This window comes from Geotrypetes seraphini, chromosome 12 (assembly GCF_902459505.1).
Source record: "Geotrypetes seraphini chromosome 12, aGeoSer1.1, whole genome shotgun sequence".
NCBI classification, from domain to species: Eukaryota; Metazoa; Chordata; class Amphibia; order Gymnophiona; family Dermophiidae; genus Geotrypetes; species Geotrypetes seraphini.
Window position 1 is genome coordinate 68,896,252 of NC_047095.1, and position 24,788 is coordinate 68,921,039.

General features: G+C 43.7%; 1 protein-coding gene across 4 annotated transcripts in view; it reads left to right on the plus strand.

The window, feature by feature from the left end:
• Positions 1-24,788, plus strand: part of LOC117346830 (riboflavin-binding protein-like) — a 46,549-nt gene that overhangs the window by 15,942 nt on the left and 5,819 nt on the right. For all 4 annotated transcript variants that reach the window (XM_033916972.1, XM_033916973.1, XM_033916974.1 and 1 more), the window contains exons 4-6: positions 6,177-6,305; positions 14,271-14,379; positions 21,522-21,742. In XM_033916972.1, coding sequence (XP_033772863.1) covers positions 6,177-6,305; positions 14,271-14,379; positions 21,522-21,737 — 454 coding nt within the window. In that variant the 3' untranslated portion in view covers positions 21,738-21,742. The remainder of the gene's footprint in view (positions 1-6,176; positions 6,306-14,270; positions 14,380-21,521; positions 21,743-24,788) is intronic.

Genomic DNA, 24,788 nt, shown 5'->3' on the forward strand with positions numbered 1-24,788 from the left:
TTGGACAAAACAGGCCTTAAGCATGTGTGACGGGATGCTGAAAGGTCCACCAGTGGCAGTGAGACTGGCTTTTAAAGGGCTTCTCTACTTACTGCAACATTTGCAAGCTGGGCTGGTGTTATGCTCCTGTCCTCCGAAGCATATTGCCATAGGTGGATATTCTAAAAACTCCCATCCTGCCTTGCCCTTTGATAGGTCTCACAATCAGGGCCTTCCTGAGGCCTGTGTACAGGGCCCAAGAAAGACAGGGATGCAAAAATCACTCCCCGTCCATTGCCTCCCCTGCATGGATGGGGTAGAAGCACAGAGGCATGTCACCCGAGGCAATTCCATCTCAGGATCCTCTGTTCACATGTGAGTTTCCAGGTGTACTACTCTTCTTTTACCAATCTTTGTTTGTCTACCGTTTCCAAAGCTGTTCCACCAGCCCCAAAAGGTGCCTGATCCCTTGCTGTTTTTGTAGGCTCATTGTGTATTGCTCCTGATTTATTGATGGAAACCTGCTTTGTCTGGCCACATAACTGAGCTTCATTAGTTTGCGAATGCTGAGGAAGGTTAGACATCTTTTTCATCACTGTCATTTTTCTATCTTAGTTCAATCAATTATATTATCTCGTCTTGATTACTGTAACGCTATCTACCTTGGCATTCCAAAAATTTGTCTTCATAGATTACAATTAATTCAGAATACTACTGCGAAGCTGATCTTTGGAAAACATAAATTTGACCATGTGACCCCTCTGCTTCAGAGTCTTCATTGGCTCCCGGTTTATTTTAGAATTCAATTGAAATGCGCTTGTATTTCTTTTAAAATTCTACATGGTATCTTTAATCCTCTTATTCCTTTATTTTGGAATGTTTACCGATTCTCCTTTGCAAGAGGTAGCCAACAATTTAAACTCTCCCTTCCTTCTAAAAAAGGGATTAAAGGAGTCAAGAACTTCAGTCAATCTTTGGTCTTTAAATTCTCTCCACTCTGGAATGATTTCCCCTTTTTTTTTTTTAAGAAGTTCTAGTTCATTTCAATTTTTCTGTAAATCTTTAAAAACTACTCTATTTGCCAAACATTTTGAAAATTAATTCTTTTGAAATTTTGCTATTATTTTCTATTTATCATTTGTAAATCATTCCCTGTTTATTTAATTGCTGTAAACCGTGTCGAGCCTTCTGAGAATGATTACTCGGTATACAAAGTTAAGCTTTAGTTTAGTTTATTTCTGTACTTCTCCAGCCTCTTATCTGGAGACTGGTGATGGAGATTTCCACTAAATTCTGTAAGGACCACTTCCTTCATCTGCCCTTTCTCCCCACTTCCATCATCTGCCCTTTCTCTCTCTTTCCACCACTTCCATCATCTGCCCTCTTCTCTCTCCCCCTTCTCTCCACTTCCATTATCTGCCCCTTCTCTCTCTTTCCCCCACTTCCATCATATGTCCCCTTCTCTCAATCTCTCCATCCACCACAGGCCCATCTTTCTCCCTCACCTTTCCGATTTTGGCAACAAGATCGGAAAGCCCCCCCCCCCCCTGACGGCACTCAGTGGCATCGGTGCCCCCCCCCTCCGCGACAGCACTCAGCCGCATCGGTGCCTCCCGTGCCCTGCGACAGCACTGAAGTTCGGCCTCCTTCTCCCGGTATCAGCAAAACTTCAGATCGGCAACAGGTGCTCAGTCAAAAGCTTCCCCTGACTGAACTGCCTGGGCGGAAACAGGAAGCTGAGTCAGGGGAAGCTTTTGACTGAGCACCTATTGCTGATCTGAAGTTCTGCCGATGCCGGGAGAAGGAGGCCGAACTTGAGTGCTGTCGCGGGGTAGGGGGGTTGGCGATGCTGCTGAGTGTCGCAGAGGGGGGGGGGGGCGCTGATGCCGCTGAGTGCCGTCGCAGCCCAGGAATTTTCCGGACCTGTCCGGCTGTGCACCCCCCTAAGGCTGCACCCGGGACGGACTGCCTCCCCCCCTCCCCCCGCTCCCCTCTTTGTATGCCACTGATCCTGTGCATGCCCTGCAGAGACATATAGAGTCAATGCCCCCGTGTCCCTTCATCACATGTGCTGGAGTTGGAAACCCTAAGGATTGGGGAGACATGGACAGTGGTTCTATGCACATATTGTACACTACTGTGTGTGTGATCATGCATGTGTACTTGCATTGTGTAGGTGAAGTACTGCATTTTGAATGTTTGAAGGGTGGCAGAACCACGGCTGGATTAAAGATCTCTTCCTCTAGGAAGGAAGGGGGGATTTGTTCAGAGATGTTTGGAGGTGGCACTGGTATGATAATCTTTGTTGTTTGCTTTGAATTTTAAAATAAAGTCGAAATAAAAGAAAATGGGTAAATAAATGGGGGCGGGGCAGAGGGGGCCCAGTGGACTTGAGTGCCTAGGGGCCCTCGATGAATTAATCCTACCCTGGCTATCCTGAAAACCCGACTGGCCTGGTGGTCCTCCAGAACAGGATTGGGAACCACTGATTTACCCCTGAAGCAGATGTAAAATCTCCTGTGTTACAGTTGCCACTGATTCTCAGCTTTAGTCCTTTAAGGGGGAGGGGGGAGCTGTTTATTGAAGGTCCCCTCCTATTTTGTGTCTAACAGAGTTCTTAGATTTGGTGAATTCAGGAAATTTAACAGCAGGCCTAACCTTAGGATCCAAAAATTTTATGTGGAAGGGGCCCAGTTGTGGAATAGGCTTCCTTACGCTGTGAAATGTATAGAATTCTTTCCAGTTTTGTAAATCTTTAAAAGCCTTTTTAATATGACAAATAAAATCAATTGTTATCCTGCTGAGGTGGAAGTTAAGAGGAGCCAGAAGGATGTACAGTAAAACCTTGCATTGCAAGTAACTTGGTTTGCAAGCCAAGCAAAACATTTTATTAAATTTTAATTTGACATACAAGCAATGTCTTGCAATACAAATACATACAGTATACACACATCACAACTGAGCCGATGGTTCTTCTCTCTCTGACGCTGAGGGAGTGTAGTGACGGTTCTAAACGAGCGAGGTCTTGCAATACAAGTACGTATAATATTTTGTATTAAAGTTTTTGGGTTTTGGAAGAAATCGTCTGAGTTTCCATTATTTCCTATAGGGAAATTTGCTTTGTTATACAAGTGCTTTGGATTGCAAACATGCTTCCAGAACGAATTATGCTCGCAAACCAAGGTTTTACTGTATATATATTGACAAGGTAAGTTTTAATTTGTACAGTGCTGCGTAGGCCTTTCAATGCTATAGAAATGATAAACAGTAGTAGTAACAATAATATTATGATGGATATGGTGGTGAACTGCCTACAACATGGGATAGATAGTATATAGACTCTAAATAAATACAAATAAAATGGTGGGCACTTTAAATTTAGGTGAACTTTCAACAGAAACTGAAGGATCCTAAACTAGAAGTCTAAATTATAAAGCTGATCTGCTAAATTCAGGGACAAACACATCACAAAGAGCAGTGAGTGAAGAGCTCCACGGTGGTGGTGGTGGTGGTGGTGGTGGAGGAGGGAATTGACCATATCACCATATCAACTCTCAGAATACTCAAAGGGAAACACAGAATGAAGCATAAATGGACTTTATAACAGAGCGCTATCTCCTCACCACTCTGCTAGCGTGTTGATCCCTCCCACTCCCACCCCCTCATCCTTATCATCACTGGAGTTTATTTATTTTGCACTCATCCATCAAAGCAGATGAGTGTGTCATATGGTAGCCAGAAGAGAGCAGAGATTCTGAGTTCATGGGCAGTGTTACAGTCTGAACCAGAGTGGATAAAGCCCTTTTTTTAATGTAATCTGTAAATCATTTGTATATTCTTTTACCTTGACCTGCTGATTTTGGTTTGATCTGCAGAAGGAAGCATAAGTTCCCCCAAGCCAGTCAAGACAAGCATTGAAATTAGTACAATAATTAGGTTATCAGTTATATATTTTTAACTGCTTTTTTCCCCCTAACCTTTGACTAAGAGCTCTGTGTTATATACGGTATTCTCCAATTAGCTAAGATAATTGTTTGGAAGGTCAGGTCAAGCAATGATACAGAGGAGAGAACTTGGAGGAAACAGATGAGAAAAGCAGAAGCTGAAAACAAAGGAAATTTGTAAAAGAACTTTACATTTTATCTGTATTTTATGTCCACTGCCACAAAAAAAGAAAATGATAAATAACCCATAGCAAAGAATGAATCCACAAAGATGAAGTAGTGAAAAATCAAAGGGACTGCTGTAGTTCGAGACCAGCCAATTCAGTGCAGTGTGAATAAAGGCAAATATACTAAAGACGTGGAAAGGACTGACTCCTAAAAGCATTCCAGCCGTTATTTAGCCAGTGGCGATTAGTGTTTTTATACCTGCCGCTGGCTGGATTCCTGGATATTAAATGCCAGACAATGTCCAAGTATCAACATTGAATGCACAGTTGTTTGTTGCTAGCTAAAACCTATGCAATTTTCAACCCTTAGCCACATCCACACTACTGAACCACTTATCACATGGTCCTCCTTTGTTCTCAGAAAGCTGACCCCCATTTTCCATAACACTAATAGCTCTATCTACTATCTTCTCTAGTCCTTGTAATAGCTGACTATATTATGTTTATTAAGATTTGATATACCGCCATAGCATAGAAGTGTTCCATTAAAAGAGAAAAGACCTGCCTTAAATAGAAATATCATTTGACATCACATTGTACTTCTCTTGAATTGTAAGTCGCCTTGAACCTCGTTAGGAAGAGAGTGACCCAGAAATTGCAGATTAGGATTGCCATTTATGCAGCCCAATTTATGTAGTTATCTTTTGCGCTTAAGAGCTTCAGCTCCAAATTAACGCAACGATTTAAGCTAGCCTTCCCCTCACCCTCATGCATACGCCGAAAGAAGTTACATGGATCCACTTTCACCTTGCAAGGCCCCAGAATCTGGAACAGCCTTCCACAACATTTGCATCAACCAGCCACATATCGCAACTTTAGGAAACTACATAAGTGTCAACTCCACCCCTGAAATGTTCACAAATTAGCTGGTTTCACTAACCACAAATATTCAGTGGCACAGATTGCGGTAGCCTGGGTGATAGAAGGATTGACTAGGCACATTCCTCCTATATTACAAATGTTGCATTGACTCCACAGAACACAGAATATTGTATAAGATCGTAATGCTGGTGTTTAAGGTCATAACAAATCCAACATCACCTTTGATTGTGACCTTTCGCCACTTATATCAACATTCAACATTCAAAATACTGAAGGGAATAGACTTAGCAGATAAAGACAGATTATCCACCCTCTCCAAGGTAGGGAGAACGAGAGGGCACTCTCTAAAGTTAAAAGGGGATAGATTCCGTACAAACGTAAGGAAGTTCTTCACCCAGAGAGTGGTAGAAAACTGGAACGCTCTTCCGGAGGCTGTTATTGGGGAAAACACCCTCCAGGGATTCAAGACAAAGTTGGACAAGTTCCTGCTAAACTGGAACGTACGCAGGTGAGGCTGGACTCATTTAGAGCACTGTTCTTTGACCTGAGGGCCGCCGCCTGAGCAGACTGCTGGGCACAATGGACCACTGGTCTGACCCAGCAGCAGCAATTCTTATATTCTCACCTGCTAGCTCCTCAACAGCAACCCTATTGGATGTATCATCCTATAAGTCAATCTATCATGAAGAATATAGGGCATCAATATTCTATGTAGCAGGCCCGATATATTGAAATGCATTGCCTTTAAAGGTCCTCACACTGCGGGACATGAAGAGTATAAAGTAGCACTGAAATCTCTATTTCAGCAAGCATATTGACCGAGTTGAATATGGAGGGCAGGAAGTTTAACATTGGACAGCTCAGATCATGATTTTAATTAGGTGTAATGATGTGGATTTTGAGTTGTGTTATATTGGGATTTATGTATGTTATACTGGGATCTGCCTTGAATGCTAGAGATAGTGTGGAATATAAATTTTGTCAATAAATAAGTACATTTTATACAGCCAGTGGCCTCTCTGGGCCATTTAAACTGCTTTGAATGTCAGGCGGATTGTGTCCATCCAGTGCCCTGAATCCTGCCATTACACTGGATGCAACACAGAGGTGAAGCAGAGCTGCATGACATAGGAAAGAGATGAGATGCAACAAAGACATTAAGTTATCTTTATTGATATGATATTCAACCAATATTTTATTCTAGGTGTGAAACCTACCAGAAACAGATTGAATGCTTCTACGGGTGCTCCCCCCATGCATCACACTGGACACACCCCAATTCCAGTAATTCTATCCTGAATGTGCCATTGTGCCAGAGCTTCTGTGACAATTGGTAGGTTTAAGCTTGACTTATTTTGTTCCTATAATCCAAACTATCTCTGCAGTGTAGTGTCATCTGTTACAGGGGTGGGCAGTTCTTGAGAGCCACAACCCAGTCAGGTTTTCCAGATTTCCTCAACAAATACGCATGAGACCTATTTGCGTACAATGGAGGCAGCACATGCTAATAGATCTCAAACAGATTCGTCAGGAAAAGCCTGAAAACTTGAGCGATTATTATCACGGGAAAGGCTTTCCGTAGAAAGGAGAGACTTCCATTGGTAATTTGTGAGGTCTCTCATGTATGTTTTACAGGAGTCATCCTATCTTTCTGGAGAGTTCACGTGTTCAAGCCAAGTCACATGGTCTATGTTCTATATCGGTGTCTTTCAAACTTTATTAGCTCCGAAACCCTAAGGGCCTCTTTTACGAAGCTGCGTTAATGGCCCCAAAGCCCTTAGAGATTTAAAGGGCTTTGGGGCTGTTGCCACGCAACAGCTGCTAGCACGGCTTTGTAAAAGAGGAAGTAAATGGAGCTAATGTTTTTCACGGCACATTATAATTGAAATTTTAACAAAAAATTAACAGCTGTATTTATCAGCTCTGACGCTCATAGGAATTCTATGCGTGGCGGAGCTAATACCACCGCGGCCAACAACAAAAAAGCCTAATGCGGCTTCATAAAAAGGGGGGGGGGGATTTGAGAGTTACTTATTGAAAGTTCTTTAAGCTATGTATGGGTAATTGTAACAATGGTGAAACTAAAGTAGATAGAATTGCTAATCAATGCAATGGTCCAGGGGGGCTTCCGCAGGCCGGCAGGCCTTGTCCTCTTTTTTCAATGCTGGTCCGATGTCATCCTCACCTTCCCTCACTGACAAACTGACCGCAGCAGCGATTCCGTAACCACTGCCTGTGGCCCCCCTCCACGCTTTCCTTCTGCTGCGGTCTGCCCAAGAGGAAACAGGAAGTTGCATAATTGGGGGCGGACCATGGCAGAAGAAAATGGAGGGAGCTGCAGGCAGTGCTTCAGAATTGCTGTTGTGGTCCGTTTGTCAGCAAGATGGGGAAAATGAGGGTGATGTCGGACCGGCACTGAAAGATGTGGGAAGACATGCCTGCTCACAAGGGGCACAGGACAGTTGCTTGGTTTGCCCTCCCCTAATGCCAAGCGGCAAGCAGCAGTGTGTTTAAAACTTTGTCTTCCAATGAACCACAATTTATCAATAGAATGCTTAACCCTTATAATACACCACGTTCCCTTCGATCTACTGTCCTAAAGCTCTTAGCAGTTCCTTCTTTGAAAGTCAGAAGAACTAGAAGACATGACATGTTTTCGGTGATGGCCCCCCCCAACTTTGGAATACTTTGCCCCAATACATTAGAGAGGAAAAGGATCTCAGCCATTTTAAAAATAATTTAAAAAGCTTCCTTTTTAAAGATGCTTTTAATCTTTAAATTATCCTCAAAAGACCTTCCAGGTTTATACTATTCCCTCCCTAATGTTTTTTTCCATGGCTCTGTTTTCATTTTAAAGCTTTGAATTGTAACTTTACCCCTCCACTCCTTGTGTATCAATTATAAACATGTCTGTCCAACCCATTATTGTTAATTTTAAATAGTATGTCTAAATGTATATTTATTTTATTCCGCTGTAACTCGCTTAGTAATTTGAATAAGCGATTTATCAAATCAAAATAAAACTTGAAACTTGTGAACAGAATAATGAAGGGATAGTTTGCTGCTGCTGCACATTAAAAAGAACATGTTACCAGACATCCGGATTTCCTCTGACATGTCTTTCTTTTGAGGACATGTCCAGGGATCTGGACTGCGTTTCAAAACCCAGCACTTTGTCCAGGTTTTGAAAAGCTTCTAGCAATGAGTGACGTCACACCAGCGCATGTGCGAATGCCGTCTGACGTCGCTCACTGCTCATGCAGGTCAAGGGGGGCAGGCATGGGACGAGGTTATGGACAGGGATGGGCCTGGGGGCAGAACAGGGTGTGGCTGGCTGGAACAGGGTGGGCATGGGGGGTGGGGCCATGGGTGCGGATTTTCTGTTTGGAAAATCTGGTCACCCTATGTGTACGGGGACATAATCTGGTCCCCATCCCTATCCGTTCCTAGTCTGGGGCAGTCAGACCATTGGGATAATAGAGCAGTGTCTGAGGGGGCCCGCTCTCTTCTAGCTTCCATCTAATTTCATCATTTTTGATAGGTGCTTAGAGGCAATTCCTTTCCATCTCTACCACATCCCCATCATATTGCTATCATCTCCTCACCATCCCCAGTTAATTCTTCTCCATTTAAAAGATCTTGTAAATTCAAAGACACCATAAAATGTGTCCTATAACTTGTTAAATTTTAACACAAAACAATAAGCATGATTTTGTTAAATATGCATGCAAAACAGATTGGACCCGATATTTAGCCAGTGGTGGGCAGCACTTTTACTATTCACCTCTGGCATTAAAACCGATTGTATTAAATGTCTGAGATTTTTTTTTAATTTTTAAAAATTAAACCAGTTGTGTCGATATTTAGTGCTAACTGGTTAACTTTCTACTGGTTAAAGATAGGACAACTATTTATGCAGTCCTATTTGAGCACTAAACTTATCCAGTTAGGCACTGAAAATCGCCTCTAACCAGGTATGGAAAAATTATGTCCTTACCTGTTAATTTTCCTTCCTTTAGACGCAGCAGATGAATCCAGAGACTAGTGGGATAGCACACATCCAACAGCAGGTGGAGATAGAGAAACTGATTGGCTGGCACTCCTCCTGTATCTTCAGTATTGCTCCTTGCCCAAGCATCCAGAACCAGTAATATGCTTAGCATGTAAAAAAACCTCTTTCCCATAACAAATTTCAAAGATAATCATATAGAATACAAGAACCAACTATAACAAAACTTCTGAAACTCGCAAAAGATAAACCGACAGACAATATCCAGAAAGGGCGGAGCTCTGGATTCAACTGCTGCATCTAAAGGAAATAAAATTAACAGGTAAGGACATAATTTTTCCTTCCTTAGCAACAGCAGCAGATGAATCCAGAGATTAGTGGGATGTGGCAAAGCAATCCTCAATCTGAGTGGGAAGCAAACACCGCCCCTACAATGACTGAAGCACCAAAAGCAGCTTCTATATTGTGACAGGGAAGCCCCTGTCATGTGGAAAAACCCTGCTCTAAAACCCTCCATCCCTAAAGCTAAGCCAGTTCAGCAGCCAGAGAATAGGGTTTTAGACAGAGTAAAACAAGCAGGGTTAAAACAAGAGAGCCATCCACCAGGTAGCCCAGTGGGGAGGGCTCTCAAACCACAGTCTAATTGCCATTATTCCTTTCCCAAGAGCAGAGAAGTTTCCCTGCAAAAACAAGCTGTGAAACAGAGAATCAACCCATAAGGGGGCGGGGCTACACTGGGGAAACTGCAAGCACGTAAGCCTTCAGACGTGAAGCAGAAGGTCTGAAACTCCTGAAGCGCTAGCCTGATCGTTCACAGCTCTAGAAGAGTGAATGAGCACCGAGTCTCCTCATGAGACCAGCATCCTTGCGCTAAGGATTGAAGGCACTGAGCCCCCCAACCTGACAGCCTGGCATGCTTGGTGACTATGAGCCATTCCAGCAAAGACTAAGGCATGACTTTGAACAGATTGATCTTGCTGAGCCACCAAAATATGCAGAGTGATGCTTGAGGAGCTTATTTGATACTACGGTTGGAGCCTTGAGATACCGGGAATCACCAAAAGACAAGTGGTTGCTGCAGCATTCTCACCTGAAAGCGAGCCGAAGGTCCCAGTGGAGTCACCATCATGGATCCTAGAACCTGTACAATAACCCCATACGTTTGTTCTTGGTAACTGAATAAGAAGGCGAACTTGAGACTGCAACCAGTCGCCCCAGTCATGATGAACAACACTCCCAGAGATTCCAATTATTGGCACGGGCTAATAGATCTCTTTAAAAATTTGAAGATTCACATCCAAAGAATGAAGAAAAGAAATCACCCGTTTGGGTCTGTTAAATTGACCTGGCTGGAAGACATCCGAATCAACCAGTTGTGCAAGAAAGAATGTACTTGAATCTCCACTTTGCAAGAAAACGCTGCCACTACTACCCACATCTTTTAGAATATGTGTTGGACCTTGGCTAAACCAAATGGAATCTGCCAAAACTGAAAGCGCTGCTTGAGAACAGCCAGGCTAAGACACTGCTGATGCGTTATCCATAGGGAATATGTAAATAATCTCACAGTTTTTCATTGGAAATGTCTAACTTTGTGAAAACTAATTGACCCGTAAGAGATCTAGCCCTGGTCTGACCAATTCCCCCTTTGTGGGCATCTATGAAGTAAATGGAATAACTTCCCTTAGTCCCGGAAGAACTAAAACACATAAAAGAGGTGTCGCAGTAACTTAACGTTTGGAAGCTCAATATATGGTGACCCCATGATAGAACCAGAAATGGGAGAATAGGATTCAAAGTTGCAATCATCTTGAATAATGTCCAAAGCCCCCTTGTCTGACATCATCGTGTCGTCCCCTCCATCCATGAGAAAGCCTAAAGAGCTGTCAGAGAAAAACACGACCCCATCAGAGTGAAGCGCAGAAGGTCAGGGAACAGGCTGGACTAGAGTTGTGAGTTCTGTAAGAATAAAGTAACTCTCATGGGAAAAATCCAGTCTTTCGATGTAAGAAGGAACATGTTGGTTCATGCAATGTTTTCGAAAAACTTTCTTTAAAGCTGCACCCACCGCCCTTTGGCATAAGATCTGCCTCTTAATGTCTATAAGACAATGCTTCAATCTCAAATGAGAACTGCAAGGAAGACTCCAAGTAGCACATATTCTTTGCTACCCTGAGACCTGCCAGCTTTGTGGCTCGAAGTGAGAAATAGAGCTAGATTAGTAAAGTGGACAGGGACCAAACTGGGAATGCAATTTGGCCCATGATGCGTACAAGACAGGCTCACAGCCCAAAAGAGAGCTTCAGGGATGATCTAAGTGCCATCTATCCTTTGCCACCCTGAAACCTGTCTACGGCGTGGCTCTTAGCTTAAAAGAGCTAGCCTAGGCAAGTGGACTGAGACCAATATATAAAGAGGAGCTGATATTGCCTTTGCATTGGCTTTGACATTCAAAGTGGTTTTTTTTTAAGAATAAGTGACTTGCCCCCGGGTCACAAGTAGCTTGCCCTGAGTGACAAGCATCTGCGCTGTCCAGCACATGCTATGAGAAAATAGCAGCTGCCAATCCTGCGTGATAGGCCAAGAAATCTAGAGGCTCTAGCAGCCCTGAAATAGAGAAAAAAACAGTGCTGCCCTCAGTAAGAGGAGAAGTGCCATCAGGCCACCTTCCAGGAATTATTTCTATAGTGCTACCAGGCACACGCAGCGCTGCACAGAGGCCCCAAAAAAGAGAACATCCAACCCTGAAAAGCCTCTCCCTAAAGAGACCCTGAGAGATGAGAAGAAACCCCTACAAAGTACCGGGTAATCTCTAGCTGCTGCCATCATCACTCTGCAGCAATGTGTCTTCTGCCGACCCAGATCATAGACAAGCCAAACTGGGTGGTCGAGCACAGAGTCAAGTCTCCCTTTAACACATTGTCAGGCTGATAATGATTAACCCTGTGCCGCAGGAACTCACATACAAGAATCAGCTGAACAAACTCACCGAGCTCAACTGCCGTGTTTACAAATAACTCTGTACCACCGCCGATGTGTCTGCGTCAAAAAACAGATCGGCCATAACAGCTGAGCAATTACTGCTGGTAGCTCGGAAAAGCACGCCATAAATGCTGCGGCTCTGCAGACCAGCGCATGCCTCCTTTGAGCGGGAAGGAACCGTCTCCTTCAACAGAGTTTAAAATAGTAATCCGGAGCCCTGCTAACAAATATTCCCTCACAGGCTCGGCATACGCTGACAAAAGTCAGCTTCGGGCATAAACTTAATGAATGGTGCGGTGCTCCCACCATCAAAGAACAAGCGTGCGCCTCCTGCCCTCAGGAAAGTCCCAATTGCTAGGGTACCTTGTTAATTTTACTCGCAAAGCTCCCCAAAGCAACGAGAGAAACATATGTGAAACTGTAATTGCAGCTCATTACCTCACAAACAACCTAGCTCCACTCTAGGTGACCTAGAAGCAAAAACGACTTGAAACTTAATTTAAATTTCCTAAAAACCCACCGTTTAAATACTGCCTTACAAAAGATACACATGATGACGCTCAGTCCAAACACTTCAATTGCTTTGCTAGTGCCGGTAGCTGCCGGTAAATGCAGGTTGCTCAGCACTGATAAGGCATAGTCCTGTCTAGCATATGGTCTCCCTTTTTTTTTTAAGGGAAAGAAGAAAATATAGAGACCAAGTCAGACCTTCTATCATTGGAGGGAGGGTGAGACAGGGACCTGGGGAGGCTCAAGTGTAACCCCTAAAACCAGCACCATTCAGCCGGACACCCCTGTCTCACTGAAGAGAAACCTCAACAGGAGAAATAGAATTGACCAGGCACAGCCAGAATTCAGGAGCTAGTTGAATAGCGACCTTCTGCCTGCTGGAGATAGAGCATACTAAAGATACAGGAGGAGTGCCAGCCAATAGGACCACCTGTTAATCAGTTTCTCTATCTCCACCTGCTGGTAGATGTGTGCTATCCCACTAGTCTCTGGATTCATCTGCTGCTGTTGCTAAGGAAGGTCTGTTAGCAGCTAGCCGCTAACTGTAGATATTCAGTGGGAGATAACTGTTAATCTCCCTCTGAATATCCACAGTCATGCACTAAAATGCTATTTAACCAGCCAGGAGCTGTTACTGGCAAGTTAAATAATTTTGAATCCCTGCCAGATTTGTATTATTAAAATGGACTTTGCTTTGAATTTAAAATATTTTTAGCTGAGGTGTTGGTGTTTTGAAGTTTCTGAATCAATGTGTGCAAGGGGTTGTAATCTGGTCCCTATTGCCTTCCTGTCCGCTTCACCTTGGATCTGTCTCATCCCATCCCTGCAGAACTAATGACTGTTTTGTTATCAACACTGTGGATTCCTGCAAATTCTCATGGGATTCCCGCTGCCTGTGGGTTATGAGTTGTATGTTCAGTGCTCACCCAGACTGGGATTTATGGTCAAGATTGTGTTGATTCTAAAATTGCCTTGTACCATCCTAATGCTCTGAGACATTCTGCTCTTTCCTTGTATGGTACAGTCTTGATTATCCAACGTAAATGGGACCAAACTGTTGGATAAGTGAAAAGTCTGATAATACAGAAAGCAATGGTAACCTCTCAAACAATGCATAAACAAAAGCAGTAAAAGCAGTGTCCCAGGTCAAAAAAAAATTGTCTCAGGTGTGAAACTTCCCTTTGTGCTACACCGGAAAATGGAAAGAGGTGATGCAATGATGTCAAGGTCAAGGTGAAGGTCAGATACTCAAGACTGTACTGTGTTTCCCATTTCTATTTTGATTGAAGTATATCATTCTTGGCTATTGTCAACTGCTTGACAGATTCATCTCCCAAGCAATTATATCAAATTTTTGAATAAACTTGGAAACATGTCCCCATCCCCGTGCACATCTCTAGTCCACGCTGCAGCCAGTCTTAGAAAAGGCTGTTTCTTTTTTACCTGTGTAAAAATTACCCTCAAATAGCCAGGCTCATTGGCATAAATGCTATTTCCTGCTATCAATGGAAAATTGTTTTCTGTTCCTTCTTAGGTGAGGTGAGGTGGGGTGGAGTGTAACGAGAATGAAGCAAAATAGAGATCCAACAAAATAAAATAATAAACATAGGAGAGAAAATAATAAGGTGGAGCTAAGTGGGACGAGAAGAGCCTGGAAAGACAGATACTTTTCTCATACAGTAAATGAAGCGGAAGCCAGACATTTCAGCATTATAAAACGTTTGCTAGAATCAGTCATGTGCTCTGGCATACAAACAGAGCTTTCTTTTTTCTTTTGCCTATGTAATATCTACCCAGGCTTGAGGCGTGCAGTGATGACTTGACTTGTGTCTACAACCACATAACTGACTGGAAAATGGAAGAGGATGGGAATCACTGTAAAAATGCCTGTATTCCTTACAGGCAGGTAAGAACCTCAACCTGTGGTTACTGAACACTTACAGCAGGAGGAGCTCTTTACCTTAAAGAAGTGGTTCCCAAACCTGTCCTGGGGGACCCCCAGCCAGTCAGGTTTTCAAGATATCCCTAATGAATATGCATGAGAGAGATTTGCATACCTGTCACTTCCATTATATGCAAATCTCTCTCATGCATATTCATTAGGGATATCTTGAAAACCTGACTGGCTGGGGGTCCCCCAGGACAGGTTTGGGAACCACTGCCTTAAAGAATGGCACGGGGAAAAAAAATTATCACCGTTCCCGTTGCCGCAAGCTCAGTCCCCGTTCCTGCAAGTTCAGTCCCCCGGTCCCCATCCCCGCCCTGCAAACTGTCAGATCCCACCCGCACAAGCCTTGAATAGTTATGATTTTATACTGAACTTATTTTATTAAAGTATAAAAAGAGACTATTCTGTACAATTATCATTTTATAAACACAAATAATACAGAGCAAGGATCAACAAAACCCATCTCCCCTCCCTTTCACAAATATCCCCTCCACTATTGTGAAAACTGAACAAACCAAATTACTACAGAATGCTACATAGAAAAATCAGTCACACATGGCAGGAATAGTGTTAGGGGAGAGCAACTAGGGCAACTGCCCCATGGCCAGAGAGAGAGCCCTAAGCCAGCTGGAAGCTAAAAAAGCACAGCCTGGGCTTTGCAGTCCCCAGTTATTTCTAATACCAGCTCTAATAGTATACATATTTCAAATCTGAAATATTCTAATCACAAAATATACAATAAATTTATTTTTTTCTACCTTTTGTTGTCTATTAATTTTATTCTTCAAATCATATTGGTCTCAGGCTTTGGTTTGGGTTCCTTCTGTCTTCACTGTGGCATGGCTGGTTCCTGAAGGTAAAATAGGCCCAAGAGGAGCTGGGGAGGAGATGTCAAGTCTGATACGGGTGCAATTTTTTTACCACAGGAGCAAGACTTTTCACCACTTCCATGGGGCGGTGAAAGATCTTGTCCCCATTCCTTCAGTAAACCAGTTGCAAATGTCCCCATTACTGTGGTGACCATGGTTTACCACGGTAAATGGTCCCTGTGTCATTCTCTGCTTTACCTAATATTATGTAGAGTCCTTAATTAAAACGTTTTTTGCTAGTTCCATGAAGAGAGATGATTAGGGACAGAAATTTCACCTATCTCTGATCCACCCTAATATAAGCTAACTCATATTCACTAAGATCCATTAAATCCTCATCCATTCCCATAATTAATCTCCTCCATCCCCACCCATACCTGCAGGAGTAGATGCTATTATTTGATTGGGGGCAGGACGGGGATGAGTGGAACTAGGCGAGCCTGGGGGCAGGTCTAGGGGGGATCTGGATTTTCCATTTGGAGTCACCAGAGATTTTGACTACACTCCTGTGGGAATTCCACAGCAACTTCTTTCCTCACAGGAATCTTCTTCCATACCTGCGGATTCTATGGGATCCCCACAATTCCCATTCAGCTCTATAGTTCGATGCCCTTGTATAACTGAGTGCAGTGGCGTAGTTAGGACTGAATGAGCCCCAGATAGAAAATTTAAGAAGGATCCCTATGAGATCATCTTTCCTAAGATAACAGAGATGACGGGGAATCCTTCAGAGCTCAAGTAATCCAACCCTCAAAACATCCATTCCAGATCTACAGTAAATAGAAAACCTGTTATAATAAAGCAGCACTAATATCCAGGACTCAAATAACAACAACCCTACCTTTACAAGACAGCAGCCTAGAACAGTGGCTCCCAACCCTGTCCTGGAGGACCACCAGGCCAATCGTATTTTCAGGTTAGCCCTAATGAATATGGATGGAGCAGATTTGCATGCCTGTCACTTCCATTATATGCAAATATCTCTCATGCATATTCATTAGGGCTAGCCTGAAAACCCGATTGGCCTGGGGGTCCTCCGGGTTGGGAGCCACTGGCCTAGAACACCACAGAACCCTAAACAGAAGCTGAATCCTGAGGAGTGGCCTAGTGGTAGAGCTGCTACTTCAACATAGGGTTACCAGATGTTCAGGAAAACCCGGACATGTCTTCTTTTTAGAGGACTGTCTGGGTGCCTGGACAGACTTTCCAAAACTCAGTAGTTTGACAAGGTTTGGATAGCTCTGACTTCCCAGCCGTGTCTGGAGGGCCTCTGAGCATGCGTGATGTCACATGCTCGTAAAACAAAGACGAGGCTTTGCAGGAGTGGGGAACGAGGCAGGGCTGGCGGTGGTACGGGGTAGGGCTTTGTGTCCGGGTTTCTACGGACAAAAATGTGGTAACCCTACCTCAGCACCCTGAGGTTAAGTGATCAAGCCCAGCGCTACTCCTTGTGACCCTGGGCAAGTCATTTAATCCTCTATTGCCCCAGGTACAAAATAAGTACCTGCTTATATGTAAACCACTTTGAATGTATAACCACAAAAAAGCAGGTCCCATCCCCTCTCCCCCTTTCTATCCCTCCTGCAGAATAAAGACAGAGCCTTAAACTAGAAAAAGGAACTCTGAGAAGTCCGGAGAAACATAAATGTACTTCCTGTTTTCCCGGCCCTAGTATAAGCCCCCTATCATCTGCCAAGATCAGCCCCCTACTATCATCTCCAGCTGTGTATCAGTTCCCAGACTCCTGCCATCTTTGGCCCCATTTCACCTCTTTTCCTATCTATAGCCCCCATGTAAACTCTAAGCCCCAGCATCAACTCTAAGCAATAGTTTGGGGACCCCTGGCATAGAGGGGTAACAACCTTGTAACTCCCTTATCCCTCCAGGTACAAGCATTTCTCCCTCCTTCCCTCCCTCTGTCCAGCAACTCTACTTCTCTCTTTCCACCTACAATCTTTCCATTGGTCCAACATCTCTCCTTCCAGCCTCCCTTCCGTTGTATAGCATCATTGCTTTCCTCCCTTCTGTCCCTGGATCCAACACCTCTCCCTCTCTCTTTTCCGTTATATAGCATTTCTCCCTCCCTCCCTTCTGCCGCAGTGATGGAATGTCTTCCTTCTTTTCTCTTCTGCCACAATCTGACATCTCTCTCTTTCTCTAAATCCTATCTCCTCTAATGTACCTTCAGATTGGTCTGCTAGTGGTTGCTGGTACAGATTACTTCTACACCCTGTTTAATGGTCTCAGCAAAAATCCTAAATCGCTTGCAATGGGTACAAAATGCAGCAATCCACATACTAAAGAATCTCAGCTTTCGTGACCCTGTCTCTCCGGCACTACGTTCAGCCCACTGGCTGCCCATCAGTAAACACTGCATCTTTAAGGGCCTTATACTGGCCTATAAAAACTTCCAAAAAGATCAAAAAGCCTGAGGAAGGGTCAGTCTCAAGTACAAATCAATCCCAAAGACCTGCTCCTAGTCCTTTGTGTCCTATCTTTGCACATGCACACCTACCATTCAAAAGGAACAAGTTATATTAAGTTAGATTTAATATGGTTTACACAGGGTGACTAATCAGTTCATGGAAACTTCCTAAAAAAATGTTTATATAAGGAGCTGATAACTGGAGTGACATCGCTAAAGAAATGTAGCGGCATTTAATTTTTGCAAGGGTAACTATGATAAAATAAGGACAATGATTAAAAAGAAGCTAAAAGAGTCTGTAGCAAAGGTCAGAAGTGTAAACCAGATATTGTAGATATCGTTTAAAAATACCATCGTGGAAGCCCAGACCAGATGTATTCCACGTATTACAAAAGGTGGGAAGACGAGAAAATGAGAGCCAGCGTGGTTAAAAGGTGAAGTGAAAGAGGCTATTACAGCCAAGAAACATCCTTTAAAGGATGGAAAAAGGATCCCAGTGAAGAAAATAGGAAGAGGCATAAGCACTGGCAAGTTAGATGCAAAGCATTGATAAAGAAAGCTAAACAAGAATATGAAGAACAACTTGCCAAAGAAGTAAAAACTCAGAGTAACAAATTTTTTTTAGGTACATCAGAAGCAGAAAACCTGTGAGGGAATTCGTGGGACCGTTGGATGATCAAGGAGTAAAATGATATAGTGGCATTAGAAAAGGTTCAAAGAGCGACCAAGATGATAAAGGAGATAGAACTCCTCTTGTATGAGGATAGTAGTGCTGCCCGATTTAGGGGGCGAGGGGAGAGGGTCCAAATCGGGAAGCCGATTTTTTTTAAAATTTAAATCGATTCAAATCAATTCATCCGAAGTGAATCGGTGAACCGATTTGAATCGTGAATTGGGCAGCACTAGAGGAAAGACTAAAGAAGTTAGGGGCTCTTCAGCTTGGAAAAGAGACGGCTGAGGGGAGATACGATTGAAGTCTACAAGATCCAAAGTGGATCAACTTTTTACTGCATCAAGATTTTCAAAGACTAGGAGACACTCAATGAAGTTAGAGAGTAATACTTTTAAAACCATTAGGAGGAAATATTTTTTCAGAGAATAGTTAAGCTCTGGTACGCGTTGGCAGAGGATGTGGTAAAAGCGGTTAATGTAGCTGGTTTTGAAAAAGGTTTAGATAGTTCCTGGAGGAAAAGTCCATAGTCTGTTGTGGAGACAGACATGGGGGAAGCTACTGCTTGCCCTGGATCGGTGGCATAGAATGCTGCTACTATTTGGGTTTTTGCCAGGTACTTGTGACTTGGATTGGCCTCTGTGAAGACGGAATATTGGGCTGGATGGACCATTGGTCTGACCCAGTAAGGCTGGGCCAGCCAAGAGAAACAACAAGCAGACGCCAGCAGAGAAGGATAAAGAGCAAGAGGCGTAGAACAAGTGAGTCTTAAGTTACTCCTGCTACAGTTCACCTGGCTGACAAGGCCTTTGGGGGCAGAAATTGCTCTGTTTGCAAAGGGGTCCGTTTTTCAAATTGATGGTCAGTGTCATTTTAAATATCATCTGTAGTATTTTAAACAATACATACATTTAGCACCATTATACAGGCAGCCACTGACTCCTGGGCAATATCTGTATATAGAGACATTCAGCTCAAATGCACTTACGCTCTTGGTGCATCCTAGTACGGCTGTTCTTATATTCTTATTATATATCTACAGTGTAATACAATAACAAAGCAGTTAAAAGGAAGAGGAAGTACAGTGGAGTGAATTTGGACAGATAAAAAGAAATAAGAAAAATAGAAACCAGAGAGGGAGAAAAAAAATGAAACAGCAAAGACAGCAAGTAAGAGTCAAAGTCAAAGACACACAAAAGTCAGAATTCTTGACTTGGTGTTACAGGCTGTTGGACAGTGACCCAGATGGTATTAACACTATTTACAAACCCAGCTCCTTGAAGATCCCGGATGGATAGAATCCCAAAGATACCACCTAATATACCAAACAGAATCTCGCTAAAACTCGCATGCCACCGCAAATATAACCTGAATTACTACCACATTCTCTGACAACAAAGATGCATCCACCTGCAAAGAAAGCTACTTCACTTCCTAGTATATCCACACTGCAAATGCTGCAATTTAAACCACCCTATGTCCACCAAGTCTGTATTTGTAAGTCTGCATGTTATGTCTATACTGTAATTGCTGTAATCTAAACCCCTTTGTCCATGCTGTAAAGTCTATGTCTCGCTAAACTTTGTCCTACCCATACTATGAATGTACTCCTGTAACCCGTTCTGGGCTCCTTTGGGAGGACGGGCTAAATAAATAAATAAAATAAATAAATAACTTAATTACAAGATGCTCTTTTAATTTTTAAAACTATCTTACCAAACATCATTATTGCTCTTGTTTGTTAAACAGAAACCAGCTTCAAGGATTTGGCAAATTCTCGGGTATGTGTGTGCAAGTTTCCTACCATGGGCTGCAGAGAGACTTGGCTACACTTCCCAGCTAAAGGCAAAAATATTCTTAGTAACAGTGACGTTTTCTGTGATTCAGCCACACAACCCTGTGTACCCAATCATCTGAGCCACAGAAGTCATTTAGCTGCCACCTAAGCTCAAGGAAACAGCTCTAGTGGTAGAAAAAAAAAAATGCCCACCCCCACTGGACCAATAAGAGATGTGTCTAATCAATGATCATATGTAAGGGGAGCCAGACAACACAATCTTGCTGATACAACAGCTCTTAATGGGTCTGCCGTCATTTATTGCAGCCCAGCTCCTCTTTACTGCTTAATGCTGAGGTCTACCCTCATACCTGGTTTCTACTCCACACCTAGTTCCTGCTTAACACCTGCACTGCTCCACTCTACCTTGGGCCTAGTTTAGGGTTACCAGATTTTTGTCCAGAGAAACCGAGCCATATGGCTCCGCCCCATTTCTCCCCTAGCCCGTTCTGCCTCCAGCCTCGCCCCATTCCACCTCTAGCCCCACCCTGTTTTGCCTCTAAACATGCCCCCACACAAAGCCCCATCTTTGTTTTCTGACCTCCAGGCCGTGTCTGGATGGTCTCTGAACATACGCGGATACATGTGATGTCATCTGCACACATTCAAAGGCCCTCTAAACACGGTCAGGTCGGGACTTTCCAAAACCCACACAAACTGCCGGGTTTTGGAAAGTCCATCTGGGCACCCAGAGATTCCTCTAAAAAGACTGGGCAACTAGGCTGGTAACCCTAGCCCAGTTGCAACATCTAAGCTTCTTCCCCTGGGAAGCCTTGACAACATAGATAAAGATAGCAGATAAAGAGCAGTATGGCCCATCTAGCCTGCCCAGTAAGGTGGTTAGGGGTATAAATGCTGCTGCATGCAGATTACTCCCTTCTATGCTTCTTTGAAGTGTGAACATCATTTACTCAGTTTTGCTTTGAGTAGAAATGTTCTGTATTTTGATTCCATCCTTCAAGGGATCCTCTGGGTTTATCCTACATTTTTGTTCCTACCACCTCCAATGGAAGGATAACTTCAAACAATCACCACCCACTTTATCAAAAAATGTCTACAGTTACCACATATCTGGATTTACCTGGACATGTCCCCTTTTTAGAGGACTGTCCAGCTATTTGGATGGATTTTCAAAACATGGCAGTTTGTTCGGATTTTGAAAATCATTGATCTTGGGGCCACGTCTGGAGGGCATCTGTGCGATCTCATCATATGCATGTGACATCATGTCGCATCCACGCGTGATATAGGGACTTGTATGTTTCCTCCTATAATTTTTTTTATCATTTTCCCTCTCAGATGTATGAGAATGGGACTGACTTTTGTCAGAGCAGCTGGGGAGAATCATTCACGGTGAGTAACACCACTGGCCATTGTCTGGAGCTGAATGAGAAGGATGAGCTGGTGATGAAGACCATTACAAATGAAGAGTCAGAGGAGAGCAGACAAGATAATCCTTCAAGCCAGAACAACAAGCAGACGCCAGCAGAGAAGGATAAAGAGCAAGAGGCGTAGAACAAGTGAGTCTTAGGTTACTCCTGCTACAGTTCACCTAGCTGACAAGGCCTTTGGGGGCAGAAATTGCTCTGTTTGCAAAGGGGTCCGTTTTTTTCAAATTGATGGTCAGTGTCATTTTAAATGTCATCTGTAGTGTTTTAAACACTACATACATTCAGCACCATTATACAGGCAGCCACTGATTACTGGGCAATATCTGTATATAGAGATATTCAGCTCAAATGCGCTTACGCTTCTGGTGCTAATCAAAGGGTTTGTCAGGGAACACACACTCCTTGCTCTCCCAGCAAGGAAACTGAGTAACACTACTACTGCTACCACTTATCATTTATATAGCACTATTTGACATACACAGTACTGTACATTAAACATTGAAGAGACAGTCCCTACTCAGTAGAGCTTACAATCTAATCAAGCAGACAAACAAAAAAAGTCCATAGTCTGTTATTGAGAAAGACATGGTGGAAGCCACTGCTTGCCCTGGATCGGTAGCATGGAATATTGCTACTCCTTGGGTTTTGGCCAGGTACTAGTGACCTGGATTGGCTGCCATGAGAGTGGGCTACTGGGCTTGATGGACCATTGGTCTGACCCAGTAAGGCTATTCTTATGTTCTTATGTTAGAACAAATAGGGGTTAGGGAGCTTTTCAGAGAGGGAATGATAAAACAGGCATGGATAGCAAATGGCTTCTGGGATATGCTGGGCCCTAATTCTAGGGGGGGGGGGGGGAAATCTCTTTTTGTAGTGCAATAGATGTGTCATTCTGAACAGTAGGGACGTACAAAAGCAGTTCCAGAAATCTAGGGTGGGACCTCTGTGCCTGCTTGTAACACTGAGGGCCTAAAGATGGTGTCCTCCTGTGCTGTCACATCCACTCTGTAGAACTTGAAGAACATAGGCAGTGTGGACCAGGTCACTGCTCTACAAATCTTGAGTGAAATTGCCTGTACTTCTGCCCACAAAGAAGCCATGCTTCTAGTAAAATGCGCCTTCAAGGAGACCGGCAACTGCTTACCATAGGCCAGGGGTGTCCAATGTTGGTCCTCGAGGGCCGCAATCCAGTAGGGTTTTCAGGATTTCCCCAATGAATATGCATGAGATCTATTTGCATGCACTGCTTTCAATGCATATTCATTGGGGAAATCCTGAAAACCCAACTGGATTGCGGCCCTCGAGGACCGACATTGGACACCCCTGCCATAGGCAATATATGATGACAAGATGGTAATGTATATCCATCTTAATATGGTAGTATTGGATACTTGTCTGCAAAAACAGATGGTCAGAGAGTCGGAACTCATTAGTAACCTCTAGATCAGTGTTTTTCAACCTTTTTATACCCGTGGACCGGCAGAAATAAAATAATTATTTTGTGGACCGGCAAACTACTAGGACTAAAATTTAAAAACCCCGTTTACGCCCCATCTCCGTCAGCTTGGTCCCCGCAAACCATCTGATCCCATCTGCACAAGCCGCAGTTATGATTTTATATTGAACGTATTTTATTAAAGTATAAAAAGAAACAATATTCTAAACAATTGTGATTTTATAAATACAAATAAACAGAGCACGGACCAACAAAACCCCTGTCTCCCCTCCCTTTCAAATATATCCCCTCTACTAGCAAGAAAACTGAACAAGCCAAGTTATTATAGAATGCTACACAGAAATATGCTAACAGAATACTGCAGTCCCCAGTTATGTCTCTAGCAGGATATATATTTCAAATCTGATATATTCTAATGACAAAATAGAAATAAAATTATTTTTTTCTACCTTTTGTTGTCTCTGGTTTCTGCTTTCATCTTCTTTTCACTCTTTTCCTTCCAGTGTCTGCCCTGTCTCTTCAATCCAGCATCTGCGTGTTCCATCCAATGTCTTCCCTCTCCCCCTTCCATATGTATCTGACTTCTTTCTATGCCCCTCTCCCCTGTCCATCCAGCCTGTGCCTCCTCTCTCATTTTTACATCATTCATTTCAGCTTCACTGCCTTCTTCATTTTTATCTATCCTACACCAAATCAAGCATCTTTATCCCTCTCTCATTTCTCTGCTGACCCCCTTTCCAGCATCAATGTCTCTCTACTTTCTCATTCCTCTCTCTCCCCTTTCCCTCATCTGATCTCTCCATTCCCTGACCCCCTTCTCCTCCTGTAATCTCCCTGCCAGCTGTTTCCTTCCTTTTTTTTCTTTCTCCCTTCCCTCCTTCCTTTTTTCCTTCTCCCTTCCCTCCTCCCTCTATCCAATATTAACTCTCTTCCCATCCCTTTCCCTCCTTCCCTCCCAGCAGCATCTCTCCTTCTCCCTCTATCCAACAATAACTCTCTACCCATCCCTTTCCCTTCTCCCCTCCCAGCAGCATCTCTCCTTCTAACTCCCTTCAAGTCCAGTAACAGCTCTCCCTTTATCCAGCAGCTTCCCAGCCTCCTACAGTGACTTCCTCCCCTTCCAGCAGCTCTCAGTACTTGCCTGCAGGAAGTTGCCGGTAAATCACTGCCCTGGCAAGTAGGAGAGCTGGTGGGAGGGGAATTAGCCACTGTGAAGGCTCCCCAGGATCATCTCCCTCCACCTGCACCTGTATCTGCAGCTCTCTCGTTCTAAATGCAACTTCCCCGCAGCCCTCTTCAATAACTCGGCAGGGGCGGCGATCAAGACAGGCTGCTGACGTCGGGACCTTCACTCTCTGAGTCCCGCCTATTTTGCTTCAACTTCCTGTTTCCTAACAGGCGAGACTCACAGAGGGAAGGCCCCGATGTCGGCAGCCTGTCTTGATCGCCTGAGGCTGGCAGGAACCGCAGTCGGGAGGAACCGCAGTCGGCAGGAAATTTAACTGCCGACTTGATCTCGCTGGCTCTGTGCGGACCGGCAGAAATTTTCTGCGGACCGCCATCGGTCCGCAGACCGGCGGTTGAAGAACAATGCTCTAGATAATGTAAGAGAACTCTCCTTCCTTAGAATTTGGTCCTTTTTCTTTGAACCTGTGGATTGTAATGCTGGTAATCTTACTTCTTGATTGACATGGAAAGCAGGTAAAACCTTCGGCTAAA